The following is a 15,120-nucleotide window of genomic DNA, read 5'->3' as shown; positions in this document are numbered from 1 at the left end:
AAGTAGCTACTATTGGAAAGATCTGGTAAAGCCCAGTGATGACATTTCTGCCTTAATTCTGCACCAGAGATCATCATTAAAAAAAAAAAAAAAGTCTCAGCTTGAAGCAAGAATTTCAATTTTGATATCAAGGCAATCAACTTTATGAAGACATACAACCTGTTAAAGCACCTTTGAAGCCCTCCGCACCTCTGTGATAAAATATGCAAACGGTAAAGAGATTGTTCAGGGGGTACGTATAGAATGGCAGATAGCTGCCATGGGGCTTGTTATGAAAAATGCATCCTTGAACAAAGGGCTAAGCACATTTCCAAAGTCATTAAAAACATAAACCCCGTGTGATTTGTGCAGGATAAGCTTCACACTAACACAGGAATCCAGGTGGAACGAGACGCGCTGGACGCACCTTGTGTCTGAGCTTGCTCTTCACCTCCTTTATCCCCTGCTTTGCGTGATTCTTGGCCTGGAAAACGACAACACGGGGGTCTGCTCAGCACAGTTCCATCAAGTTTAAGGGATAAGTGTACGAGATCCCACTGAGAGAAAATTACTAACTTGTCATGTTACAAAGAAAAAGAAGAACCTGTCATCTAAAGCTCCGTTTTCAGGGATCCATTCCACCCACCATTATACCTGAATGAGGTGGGGAAAGCATTAGTCTCTGTTTGCACATGGGATCACCCAAAGGCTAGCAGTTACCCTACTTTGCCTCCAAGGCTATAAAAACACCAGAGACCACCAGATGGCCATTGCCTAGCCATAACCTGGCCTGACAAATGGGGAAGGAAAAGAGAAAGCGCATCACAGCAGCGGGTTATTTTTGGGCAAACGTTTAGACTTTAAGAAATTCCTGCAATGATGCAGGAGACCCAGGTTGGATCCCTGGGTTGGGAAGATACCCTGGAGAAGGAAATGGCAACCCACTCCAGCATTCTTGCCTGGGAAATCCCATGGGCAGAGGAGCCTGGTGGGCTGCAGTCCATAGGGTCACAAAGCAAGTTTTACTGAATCCCAATCAGCTCCTAAGAGTCTCCTACAGAGACAGAGGCACAGTCACAAGTGCTGAAACGGAGGGAGGCCCACAGGCCCCGTGGAAGCACAGAAAAGGTAGAGAAGCCTTGTGGTGGGGCTGAGGAACTTTTTTTGATGAGAACTAATGTCAAAAATGACAGAATGATCTCTGTTCATTTCCAAGGCAAACCATTCAATATCACGGTAATCCAAGCCTATGCCCCAACCAGTAACGCTGAAGAAGCTGAAGTTGAACAGTTCTATGAAGACCTACAAGACCTTTTAGAACTAACATCCAAAAAAGACGTCCTTTTCATTATAGGGGACTGGGATGCAAAAGTAGGAAGTCAAGAAACACCTGGAGTAACAGGCAAATTTGGCCTTGGAGTACGGAATGAAGCAGGGCAAAGGCTAATAGAGTTTTGCCAAGAGAACCCACTCGTCATAGCAAACACCCTCTTCCAACAACACAAGAGAAGACTCTACACATGGATATCATCAGATGGTCAACACTGAAATCAGATTGATTATATTCGTTTCGGCCAAAGATGGAGAAGCTCTATACAGTCAGCAAAAACAAGACCGGGAGCTGACTGTGGCTCAGATCATGAACTCCTTGTTGCCAAATTCAGACTTAAACTGAAGAAAGTAGGGAAAAGCACTAGACCATTCAGGTATGACCTAAATCAAATCCCTTATGCCTGTACAGTGGAAGTGAGAAATAGATTTAAGGGACTAGATCTGATAGACAGAGAGCCTGACGAACTATGGACGGAGGTTCGTGACACTGTACAGGAGACAGGGATCAAGACCATCCCCATGGAAAAGAAATGCAAAAAGGCAAAATGGTTGTCTAAGCAGGCCTTACAAATAGCTGTGAAAAGAGGAGAAGTGAAAAGCAAAGGAGAAAAGGAAAGATATTCCCATCTGAATGCAGAGTTCCAAAGAAGAGCAAGGAAAGATAAGAAAGCCTCCCTCAGTTATCAATGCAAAGAAATAGGGGAAAACAACAGAATGGGAAAGACTAGAGATCTCTTCAAGAAAATTAGAGATACCAAGGGAACATTTCATGCAAAGATGGGTTCGATAAAGGACAGAGATGGTATGGACCTAACAGAAGCAGAAGATATTAAGAAGAGGTGGCAAGAATACACAGAAGAACTGTACAAAAAAGATCTTCACGACCCAGATAATCACGATGATGTGATCACTCACCTAGAGCCAGACATCCTGGAATGTGAAGTCAAGTGGGCCTTAGAAAGCATCACTATGAACAAAGCTAGTGGAGGTGATAGAATTCCAGTTGAGCTATTTCAAATCCTGAAAGATGACGCTGTGAAAGTGCTGCACTCAATATGCCAGCAAATTTGGAAAACTCAGCAGTGGCCACAGGGCTGGAAAAGGTCAGTTTTCATTCCAATCCCTAAGAAAGGCAATCCCAAAGAATGCTCAAACGACTGCACAATTGCCCTCATCTCACACACTAGTAAAGTAATGCTCAAAATTCTCCAAGCCAGGCTTCAACAATACATGAACTGAGAACTTCCAGATGTTCAAGCTGGTTTTAGAAAAGGCAGAGGAACCAGAGATCAACTTGCCAACATCCACTGGATCATCAAAAAAGCAAGAGATTTCCAGAAAAACATCTATTTCTGCTTATTGACTATGCCAAAATCTTTGACTGTGTGGATCACAATAAACTGTGGAAAATTCTGAAAGAAATGGGAATACCAGACCACCTGATCTGCCTCTTGAGAAATCTGTATGCAGGTCAGGAAGCAACAGTTAGAACAGGACATGGAACAACAGACTGGTGCCAAATAGGAAAAGGAGTATGTCAAGGCTGTATATTGTCACCCTGTTTATTTAACTTATATGCAGAGTACATCATGAGAAACGCTGGGCTGGAAGAGTACAAGTTGGAATCAAGATTGTCGGGAGAAATATCAATAACCTCACATATGCAGATGACACCACCCTTATGGCAGAGAGTGAAGAGGAACTAAAAAGCCTCTTGATGAAAGTGAAAGAGGAGAGTGAAAAAGTTGGCTTAAAGCTTAACATTCAGAAAACTAAGATCATGGCATCTGGTCCCATCACCTCATGGTAAGTAGATGGGAAGACAGTGGAAACAGTGTCAGACTTTATTTTTGGGGGCTCCAAAATCACTGCGGATGGTGACTGCAGCCATGAAATTAAAAGACGCTTACTCCTTGGAAGGAAAGTTATGACCAACCTAGATAGCATATCAAAAAGCAGAGATATTACTTTGCCAACAAAGGTCCGTCTGGTCAAGGCTATGGTTTTTCCAGTGGTCATGTATGGATGTGAGAGTTGGACTGTGAAGAAAGCTGAGTGCTGAAGAATTGATGCTTTTGAACTGTGGTGTTGGAGAAGACTCTTGAGAGTCCCTTGGACCACAAGGAGATCCAACCAGTCCATCCTGAAGGAGATAAGTCCTGGGTGTTCATTGGAAGGACTGATGCTGAAGCTGAAACTCTAATACTCTGGCCACCTCATGTGAAGAGTTGACTCATTGGAAAAGACCCTGATGCTGGGAGGGATTGAGGGCAGGAGGAGAAGGGGACGACAGAGGATGACATGGCTGGATGGCATCACCGACTCGATGGGCATGAGTTTGAGTAAACTCTGGGAGTTGGTGATGGACAGGGAGGCCTGGCGTGCTACGATTCATGGAGTTGCAAAGAATCGGACACGACTGAGCGACTGAACTGAACTGAACTGACTGAATGTCTAATCTAAAATAAACCTGTAGGATGATTTAGTAGGTGGACAGAAGCCAAGGAAAGGATGTCCCTGGCAGCAGGGACAGATTGTGAAGGATGAAGACACAGAGGAGAACGTCCTGCACCCGTGGAACGAGAAGGATCTCAGACCTGGAGACACCAGGGCTGGGGGCCTCAGGGAAATGATCCAGGATGGGAGGGGCCGGGTCTGAAGGGTCTCGGCGATCAGAGCAGAGAGACTTCCATTTTGTTAATTATTTACTTGCTGTGGTAGCTCCTGGTGTTGTTATTGTTTTACTATAAGCCATGAGATATCAATGGGGGGTTTTAACTTTGCAAAGTCAAAGGACGACCTTTGAGGCAAGAGAGCTTGTCATATTTTTTAAAAATTTTTTTCTAGTTAAGTCTCAAGTACACAATGAGAATTTAAAGTATGCTGCTAAATAAAAGAAACAAATCTTTAAAACTGTCACTTCATCGTGGACTGCTTCAATCTGAGGGCACAATTTTGCTGACAGCTTTGAAATCAAAGAACAATTTTTAAAGCATATAAAAGAAACACCCTGCCTAGACAATGATACAATTTTAATAACTGAGTTTGCTTAGGTCAATATTAACTCTAAATTTATGTAAAGGAAAACAGAAAATATTCTAGATTTACATGTGTGTCATCTAGGAAAATGTTGTAAAATTTTATCAACAGAATTTTTAAACATCACAAGAGCACTCACAAATTTATACGCCGTTCGCACAGCAGGGCTTGCTTTGGTCACTGCCGTGTTGAACAGTGCGCCTCCTTTCTGCAAGGGAAAAACAGAAACGTGCTCCTAAAGATTTGGGGCCCGACTGTCCTGAGAACAAAGCATTGTTGATGATATAGAATTAAGAGCTTTTCTCACAGGTTAAAGAAAGACTTACAAAATTATGTCATGTTAAATGGTTTCAAGCTTTTATATATGCTATAGTAACTCCATACGAAATGTAAACATTCTCCTCTATTCTTTTAATTGGTGTAACACAATCCTTTCATCTTTGTGGTTTAGGCAGATGTAGGCAATGTGACCAGTATATATACATATATATAAAGCTTAATAAAAAAGATATACAATCAACTGTTTCTCAAATGTTTTAGTGTTCGGCAATAAAGTCGCAATCTGTGAGAGAGAGTTATGTTTAAAAAAAAAATCATGTTAACAAAAGCACATTACCAGAAATGATAACATTCCCATCAAGCCCTACCACTCCATCTAAGAAGAGAGAGATCTTCCAGAATATATTATAATGTGACAGCAAAATCATGCTTTTCAAATAAAGCCATTTATTTGAAAAATATAAAGACAAAAGCTTTTCATTTAAAAATTTTCTTTATAAAAGGCAACAAACTATAAGCAAAAAATAAAAATGTTAAAGTGTGAGAAAATATAGACACATTTAAAATATTGCCCATAAACAGCATAGATATAAACAGTAGACCTGAACTGAACATTTTCCCATATCGTTAAAGTGAAAGAAAAAAAAAAAAAACTGTAAAGGTTTATTATTACCTTGACTGTATGCACCCATTGCTGATATGACTTTGAGTTCCCTGGAATGTATAAAAATAAGATGTCAGGAATATCTGATCAAAAATAAATCCATAAACCCAAATTCACCAAAAACTAGTTATTTCCAAGATTTTAGCAGGCAAATTTTATTTATCTGCAATGTTGTAAAAGAAGCAATTCATTGTAAGAAGTATTAATAATAAATGCTCTAATTCTTAGGAACATAGTAACTAGCATTTTTAAGACTAGATACTTTTTCTTTACTCACATAAGAAGATAATATGTTAAAGCATTCTTTCATTATAATACTACTTTCAGAGGGGGAAAAAATAACATTTTGATATCCAAAATTCCTATGTCTTTTAAACTGATTTTTCAATATTTATGTCTATGGTGTTTTGTAAAAGTCTGGCTCTTTTACACAATTAGGGTTATCTTAAAATAATATTTAAAATACATAAGGAAAGGAAAAAACCAGAAGGAAATTTAGAAATATAAAGAATCTTGAGGACAAAAAAGATTCTTCTACAGTTGTTAGACATAGGTATTAACTGATAGCAAATTTTACTTTATTGCAATGAACCTGCAGAATGTTCTGAAAATACTCTCTAGTTGTAAATCCAAATCAGAAAGGTATTACCCAAGGAGATATGGCAGTAGCTCCTCATGGCTATTAGAAAGTTCAAATGCCGGCAAGACCAGTTCAGTAAAACCAGCAATCATATACATTTGGCTCCAAATATGCTAATTCATTTAATCAATAAGATGATATAAGAAGGCAAAAAAAAAAAAAAAAAAAAAGGCAAAAGAAGGCCACACAACTAAAGTAACATTTGTATCAACTGACTTCAGTCAGATTTCCTCTACCTTCCTGGTTGTTTAAACCTTAAATACTCCTGCAAGACAAAAACAAAGTTCCAAAGGCTACTCAGAGGCTGACCACCTGGTACAAAGGCGCCCAAAGCAGACTGCTCCTGTGTGTGGTTTTGGCTTCTTAAGAAACACGTCACCCTGCTGTTACAACTCAGGGGCAGAGGGTCCTTAGGCCAAGTATCTTCCCAGCGGATACCTCTGCATCCCTAACCAGCATCAGGCCAAAAACGTCCAGCTCTGGATTCAATCTTGAACTTAATGTCTCTCCCTAATTTCAAAGAAATATCAAGAAACAACTATTCTGAAAAATGTCTCTTACTCTATTCTTTCAGAAAAGGTACAGCACTGCACTGCACCTTTTCTGGAAGAATAAATATGGGGAAAATAATATTTTTCTAACCTTGTGAAATGATTATAGCAAAATGTATCTATCTAAAATAGACCATATAAAAACAATCTGCAGTGCTTGAAGGGCACAAGTTTCAGATGGTATATGGCCTGACCAAAAAAACTTTAAGCCTTCCCTTGTAAAATGATGAGAAAAAATCCCAATTATTCTATTCAGTTATATCTCAAGGAGATTCTATCAACAACAGAAAATAAACATTATGTCTTTATCCAGATTATTCATACAGGTTTTCTTCTATATTCAAAGTTCTCATCAGTTCATACACTTTTTACTTCTCTACTAAAAATGGTTGTGTAGAAATCACATATTTATAACTTGATTATTATTCATGGTATTCTGGAAAGTGTTTTATTGCATTTCCCAAAATGAATTTAAGAAAATGGAAAGAAAAACACCAACTACTCTGTGATAACTATCTAGCATCCTGGAACACGTGTCACTGCAGAAAATGTGTTTTTAAACCTCTGAACCACAAAGAAAATAACTGCCGTAAAACCTCAGAGTAGTTACAGAAAGGTCAGTGTCTCCAGCGACAGTCGTGAGGAGTAAAAGCTCATCTTCAGCCCTTCCTAGGTTGTTAAACGTTATCTACGTTACGCCTCTTGAGTCGCACCCTTCTACTAAGAAACAGGCAAAGCGGGTGGACGAGGGGGCAGGGGGCTTGGGGCCGGCGGGCCAGAGGTCAGGCCAGCCCGACCTGGGGCCGGAGGCCGGGGCCGGTCTGGTGCCTGGCCGCTGCGGCGCGAGGCGCAAGCGGAGCACGCGGCAGCACGGCCTGCCCTTGGTGACAGGACGACGGCCCGCCTGGCGGGGACACTGGCGCTCTGAGGTGATCATCTGCCTGCGCTCACAAGGACGGCCGCTGAGGAAGAATCTCGGTGTTTAATTCTCGGGTCATCAGTCCTTCGGGGTTGCTAAATACAATATAAGGGAAATCACACAGAGCTGTCCTCCGCGTCACTTCAGAAGCGGCTACACTACAAAGGGCAGGGGGCCGCTCAGAGCCGCCCTGAGGAGAAACGGCTGAGAGAGAGAGCCACTCAGAATAACAACGTGGAATCACGGGCTCGGCACAAACAGGAAGTCCCTGAAGAAGCAGCTTAAGGTAATAGGAAAACAGGTGGTACAACTTAGGTAGATTTCTGTCAAAAAATATTTTAAAAGGCTAATTGTCTCTCTTAATTCTAGTGCTTTTAAGAGTGAAGACACCTATTTCCATAAAATCTGTGAGACAAGCACTCTATTCTCTGATAATGTGTGTTTTAAAAGGCCAATTTACTTCTCAAAAAATAAATCTGAAAGCTGGGGAAAAACACACACACACACACCAAAAATCCTTAGTGTTTCTTTTAAAGTAGATTGTAGAAATAGTAAGCATTATTGAGGAAATTCTTAACATTGTTCTTGTTAATCAAACAAGCGATTTTCTCACATTCAAGGACAAAATATCTTGGTTTCTCACTTCTGCAGTTTTTCTTGTCAAATATATTAAATTCCAGTAATCTGTTGTTACTTATCAAAAAACGTAAATTGGTCTAAATTGTTCAGTGAGGCCAGAAAAACACCACTGAAACTAATGATTACTACCACCCCTTCGGATTCCTTTGGTTACCAGTCAGTAAAGAAAGAAACAGGATTAAATAAACACAAGACTGACCAGACTCTGCTGGGGAACTAATGAAGAAACAAACGCTATTGATGGGGAGAGTGACCACACACTCCATATAAAATCAACCTGAAAATGCGTCTGCTTTTTAAAGTTTAAAAAACTAGACATGGATTTTTAATATCTATTTTTTTCATTGATTTTAAATGAAAAAAATTAAGGTCCAAACTACTAGGTATAAAATAAAATATAGTATAATGTACAGCTAATATCTTAAAATAACTTTGAAAGTGAGAAAGTGTTAGTTGCTCAGTCGTATCTGACTCTTTGTGACCCCAAAGAGTCTCTGGACTGTTGCCCACCAGGCTCCTCTGTCCATGGAATTCTCCAGGCAAGAATAATGGAGTAGGTTGCCATTCCCTTCTCCAAGGGATCTTCCCAAACCTGGGATCGAACCTGGGTGCCCTGCATTGTAGGCAGATTCGTTACCGTCTGAACCACCAGGGAAACCCCAAAAGGGTACAGAGGTTTTTTTCCTTATTCTGGTCAAGCAGTGAGGCTTGTGGGATCTTAGATCCCAAACTAGGGATCAAGCCCGTGACTCTGGGAGTGAAAAGGTCGAGTCCTAACTAGGCTGCCAGGGAACTCACTGATAATAACTTTAAATGGAGTATAATCTATAAAAATACAGAATCACTATGTTACATACCTCAAACTAATACAACATTGTAAATCAATTTTAAAAATTATGGGGGGGGGGAAATAAACATGTTCTTGACTCAATATTCCTGAGCTGCTTTTCACAGACTGGTATTTGTGTTTATCTAATGGCTCCTTCGTCCTACTTGTGGCCTCTATGATGATCTTTTAACCCCATGACATTCTTCTCTTTATGTATTTCCCGATATTCTCTTCCCTTTCTTCTCAGGATAAGACTGAGTGTTCTACAAGGGTCCCACAAAAGGGACCAGGAGTAACATGGATTTCCTGAACAGTTTTGACCAGAGGGGTTCACGGGACAGAGAACAGTTTTGGAAAATCTCCATGCGTTCATGGCCCTTAACCACAGCTCTAGATTCCGCGTGAACAGGCGTGTTCTGTGTGGGACTGCCTTGCTCTGTGCTTCAGCCAGAGCCACAGTGAGGCCAGGGCTCCACCACACATATTCATGCCATCACGACCATGCGCATCAGTAACAAAAACAGCGCATAAACCGCCACACTAATGGCCTAGACGGGGGAGAAATGAGATGCTTGTCTAAAGTTTCTCAGTGATTTTTCCTTAGAGAAACATAATGATTCCTTTAACTCCAGTGACTGTTGATTTCTCCTATAGTGATCTTCCTGAGGGTTTTATATATATATATATATAAAATCTTCAAAGGATAATCAAAAGAGACAGGAATTTTGCTTTTATCCATCAGAGCAGAGAAGCCCTGAGTACTGCTCTTGTTTACTAAAGGCCTTCTAATTAAAACGATCTCTTATCATAAGAAGGCATATATCACAGTTATTAAAGTGAGAGCTTTGAAGCCAGGCAGTCACGTGTGACCTTGGGCAAATTACTGAGGTGGGTGCCCTCAGTAAAATAAGGATGCTCGAAGTCCCTCCTGGGGTGCTGGGAGGGTTAAGTGAGATAATATTTGGAGAGCTCTTAGAAGAGCTTCTGCCTCATACTAATTCAGGAAGCATGAACATTAATCATCATTTCCATTGTAACTAGGAGAGAAAGGAGAAAGCTACAACAGTTTACTTTTGAAGAGCAGTTCACTACCTCAGACCTATTCTTTCTCACAAAAGCAGTCCAGATAAAAAATGTTTCAGCTGACTTCTAGGAACTATTTTTTGGAACTTTATATACACATATATCTCATTAGTAAGAACACTGCTAATTTTTATTAGATTATTCATCTATTCAAATCTTAATGATTTTGCTTTAATTTCCTCTAAGATGAATCTCTATGTCTCTCTAAGATAATAGCCTAAAATGTAACAATTAGAAAATCTCACGATCACCAAGCATAATTTTTTCAATGTATTTTCTTGCTATACCTACTGAAATGTTGCTGTTGATTTTTACTTGCTCAGTCTTGTCTGACTCTTTGTGACCCCATGGACTGTAGCCTGCCAGGCTCCTCTGTCCATGGGATTCTCCAGGCAAGAATACTGGAGTGAGTTGCTATTTTCTTCTCCAGGGTAATCTTCCTGACCCAGGGATCAAACCCAGGTCTCCTGCATTACAAGTAGATTCTTTACCACTAACCACTGGGAAAGCCCCAAACTTACTAAAATGAACGCTTTCCTTTTGGATCAGTACTGGCTCACCAAAAGTAAAAGAAGTGTTCAAAACATTTTTTTTATTTTAAGAAAGAACAACAAAGTAGCTGGCATTAAGTTGTACTAAAAGTGCAGCAGTCTCTAAATCAGCTGCTAACTGGTGATAAACATTCTTCTATTCTTTAAACAGTAGGACCTTTCATGAAAAAATCTGGTGACCCTCCTCCCACCATAAAAGCCACCGAGGCTCTCCTCTGTGACTGAGGTCTGTGGACCAAGGGTGCAGACTACAGAATTTCACTACACAAAAGGATCTTAGTTCCACCCCATTATTGTCACACGGTGTCATCCCCAATTCCATACGGGATACCAGCCCCACGGGTCAGAACAATAATGAGATCGCAGTTATGTAAATACTCAGGAGGTGCTGCAAGCAACTTGTCCATGAGCTGACAATATTCTGCTTGTCTGAGGTGAAAAGTAAAAAAGCATTATTTTAACACAGAAGTTCCATTGAAGCTAAATTTTCTGCCGTGAGCTGAGGAAAGCAAGGGGCTTCTGAAGGACTGCATGTTCAGCTCACTTGCTAGGTCAAGGAAACTAAGTTTTCCCCCAAGGTGAAAGTGTTCCATGAAACGCAACCCTACTTGCATCAGAGGGAGGTCCACAGTCACTCAGATCTCCTGTACCTCTTTCAGTGAACAAGTGATTGCAACAGTTTTTGTGTTTTTGTGGTGCAAAAGTAAATTTTATTTAAGATTAAAATTAAATTTTGGGAGATTTGTAGATAAGTACTAATTATTCTTTGTCTTTTCACCTTTTATTCCTCAACTCTAAAAACTATTTACTTACACACAGACTAAAGATTTCCATCCCCCTGAATTAAACCTATAGATAACTTGGGGGTGGGGGGTGGGGAAGCACTATTACCACCAGCTGAAAATGAACACACTGGGGATTATTCATTTAGTTTGTCCCAAATCTAGAACAGCATCTGGTACATAGGAAACACTCAGCAAATATTGGCTGAAAGAATGAAGAGGACACTTTGAAGGTTTCAAGCAAAACTGTCTGCCAGAGTCAGGACTAAGTACTAGATCACCAAGTACAGAGTCAGGACCAGGTGCCGGATCACCAAGTACAGAGTCAGGACCAGGTGCCGGATCACCAAGTACAGAGTCAGGACCAGGTGCCGGATCACCAAGTACAGCATCAGGCCTAGGTGCCAGATCACCAAGTACAGTGTCAGGCCTAGGTGTCAGATCACCAAGTACAGCGTCAGGACCAGGTGCCGGATCACCAAGTACAGAGTCAGGCCTAGGTGCCGGATCACCAAGTACAGCGTCAGGCCTAGGTGCCAGATCACCAAGTACAGTGTCAGGCCTAGGTGTCAGATCACCAAGTACAGCGTCAGGACCAGGTGCCGGATCACCAAGTACAGTGTCAGGCCTAGGTGTCGGATCACCAAGTACAGCGTCAGGACCAGGTGCCGGATCACCAAGTACAGAGTCAGGCCTAGGTGCCGGATCACCAAGTACAGAGTCAGGACCAGGTGCCGGATCACCAAGTACAGAGTCAGGCCTAGGTGCCGGATCACCAAGTACAGAGTCAGGACCAGGTGCCGGATCACCAAGTACAGCGTCAGGCCTAGGTGCCGATCACCAAGTACAGTGTCAGGCCTAGGTGTCAGATCACCAAGTACAGCGTCAGGACCAGGTGCCGGATCACCAAGTACAGCGTCAGGCCTAGGTGCCGGATCACCAAGTACAGCGTCAGGACCAGGTGCCGGATCACCAAGTACAGCGTCAGGACCAGGTGCCGGATCACCAAGTACAGCGTCAGGACCAGGTGCCGGATCACCAAGTACAGCGTCAGGACCAGGTGCCGGATCACCAAGTACAGCGTCAGGACCAGGTGCCGGATCACCAAGTACAGAGTCAGGACCAGGTGCCGGATCACCAAGTACAGAGTCAGGACCAGGTGCCGGATCACCAAGTACAGAGTCAGGACCAGGTGCCGGATCACCAAGTACAGGTGTCAGGCTAGGTGCGATCACAAGTACCGAGTCAGGCCTAGTGCCGGATCACCATAAAGCGTCAGGCCTAGGTCGGATCACCAGGACCAGGTGCCGGATCACCAAGTACAGAGTCAGGCCTAGGTGCCGGATCACCAAGTACAGCGTCAGGCCTAGGTGCCAGATCACCAAGTACAGTGTCAGGCCTAGGTGTCAGATCACCAAGTACAGCGTCAGGACCAGGTGCCGGATCACCAAGTACAGCGTCAGGACCAGGTGCCGGATCACCAAGTACAGAGTCAGGACCAGGTGCCGGATCACCAAGTACAGAGTCAGGACCAGGTGCCGGATCACCAAGTACAGTGTCAGGCCTAGGTGTCGGATCACCAAGTACAGAGTCAGGCCTAGGTGCCGGATCACCAAGTACAGCGTCAGGACCAGGTGCCGGATCACCAAGTACAGCGTCAGGACCAGGTGCCGGATCACCAAGTACAGAGTCAGGACCAGGTGCCGGATCACCAAGTACAGAGTCAGGACCAGGTGCCGGATCACCAAGTACAGCGTCAGGCCTAGGTGCCGGATCACCAAGTACAGAGTCAGGACCAGGTGCCGGATCACCAAGTACAGAGTCAGGCCTAGGTGCCGGATCACCAAGTACAGAGTCAGGACCAGGTGCCGGATCACCAAGTACAGCATCAGGCCTAGGTGCTGGATCACCAAGTACAGAGTCAGGACCAGGTGCTGGATCATGAAGTACAGAGTCAGGACTAGGTACCAGATCATCATGGACAGAGTACCCGTTCCTAAGTCATTCATTTCCTAGATACTACAACACAGTTTCAATTACTGACATTTCAAACAATGTAACTGCTCAATTATATTACAGTTAATTATATTAAATAAAAGTGGGATGTCACTAATGTGTGTCACACATACAAAATGAGACGCCTCCTTCCACTGCTTTAAGTGAGCACTTATCACACTGACAAGTGTAAGAACATGGGACAGTAAACTGAAAAGTCTGTTCCTAATGCTGCAGGGGCCTGCAAAGCACAACAACATAGACTCCTATAAAGACACTCCTACTTAAAAATGTAACAGCAGTTGTCATGTTCAGACCTGTCTTTCTGGATTACGTTAAAAGCTACTACGTGGACCACAATCTGAGTTCTCTAATTCTTACTCGAGTAGTATTGATAAATATCACTAGTATTTCTCTAGCAGAGAAAATCAGTCAGGAGGAACAAACTAACTGCATTTCTGTGACATTTTTTTCCAGTCATATTAAGAGACTATCCAAGCAAACCATTGCCAGCTCATGAGACCATCTGAATGCCTAGCATAACATATCAGGCAAAGTAAGTCAACACTATAGTTCTTTATAAGATGAACAAAATGTATTGAAGATATCAGATATTTATGAGAAAACGGTAGTTTACAAAGTAGACATATGTGACACAGGTGCAAAAATCATAGATAACTGTTATTCATAAAACGGATAATCACAATGGAACTAGTCTTTACCTCCACAAAAGCCGCCGGAAGTGATCTCTTCTTCAAATGCATCAGAGAAACCCTTTCCTGCATTTAGTTTTGCCAGTCGACCATCGATAAACTGAAATCAAAACATGTCAAATATGTTAACTGTCATTTACTTCATAAGATTAGATTTTTACTTACACCAAAAGTACTAACAGCAGACATTCAGGTATACATATATGTGTATAAACACAGATACACAACAAGAGAATGCAAACCACTGAGATGGCAGGTGGACCATAAATAGCAGCTAGTTAGACAAATGTACAGCACAGCCTAACTCCATTAATAAATAAAACAGTGTGGACAGAAAGACCACAGCCCCTTGGAGGGTCTGCACAAGGCTACCGCCAGCCGAGTCTTGCCCTGGGGGGCTGAATCCACCCCTAGGTCTCAAGGTTCTCAGTATTTGCTTCAGGACACGGCTGCACATGTTAAATTAACACAGGTTTAACACAGGAAGCATCCAAGAAATGTTAGATGTTAGTACTTAGAGGTTAATATTAACTTCATCCAGTAAAATAAAACACTCTAGATCTAATCTGTTAGTCCTAAAGGGTAAGAGCACCAGATAGTTCTAACCACTTAATAATAAAACAAATATAACTTCACAATTCCCAACAAATGTGTTGACCAAATGATCAAAACTATGGTTATGAATATGAATAAAATTCAGGTAAATTCATGTTGACTCACACGGGGTTACCTTAAACAATATTTTTCACTATTCTGAAAGGAAAGACGGGGGTGGGAACCTGATGCTACCAAAAGTACCCAGAGATCCTCTTCAAAACACAGCACAACATCTGCTCTGCCCCATCTCCACCCTGCTCCTACACACGCAGCAAAGCGGAATCTCGGGGCTTCGGAAAATATCCTTAGGTGATCGTTCTGTTGACCAGCTCCAGGCATAAACCAGTGACACGCTTTACACACACAGGTATCACTGGCACTTGGTTAGTTTTATATTGTTGATCTGTGGCACCAGACGCATGCGTTGCTTAGATTATGAAAGATACTATAAATGTTTTGTTGTTTCTCCACTCATGATGATGGTGAATTGTCTTTAAGGCTCCGTGGCATGAGAGCCAAAGGCTAACA

General features: G+C 42.1%; 1 protein-coding gene across 4 annotated transcripts in view; it reads right to left on the bottom strand.

Moving 5' to 3' along the window:
- DENND1B (DENN domain containing 1B) overlaps nucleotides 1-15,120 on the bottom strand; it is a 285,090-nt gene that overhangs the window by 37,874 nt on the left and 232,096 nt on the right. For 3 of the 4 annotated variants that reach the window (XM_043484553.1, XM_043484552.1, XM_043484554.1), the window contains 4 exons: nucleotides 14,005-14,095; nucleotides 5,303-5,343; nucleotides 4,490-4,558; nucleotides 407-463 (listed from right to left, as the gene is read on the bottom strand). In XM_043484553.1, the coding sequence (XP_043340488.1) occupies nucleotides 407-463; nucleotides 4,490-4,558; nucleotides 5,303-5,343; nucleotides 14,005-14,095 (258 nt within the window). Of the gene's footprint in view, nucleotides 1-406; nucleotides 464-4,489; nucleotides 4,559-5,302; nucleotides 5,344-13,993; nucleotides 14,096-15,120 lie in introns of those variants that run through there. The other variant, XM_043484555.1, reaches the window with a different exon arrangement.

Source organism: Cervus canadensis, chromosome 13 (genome assembly GCF_019320065.1).
Source record: "Cervus canadensis isolate Bull #8, Minnesota chromosome 13, ASM1932006v1, whole genome shotgun sequence".
Lineage (NCBI taxonomy): Eukaryota > Metazoa > Chordata > Mammalia > Artiodactyla > Cervidae > Cervus > Cervus canadensis.
Note: the sequence above shows the minus strand (reverse complement) of the source record. Positions and strands in the feature narration are given on the sequence as shown.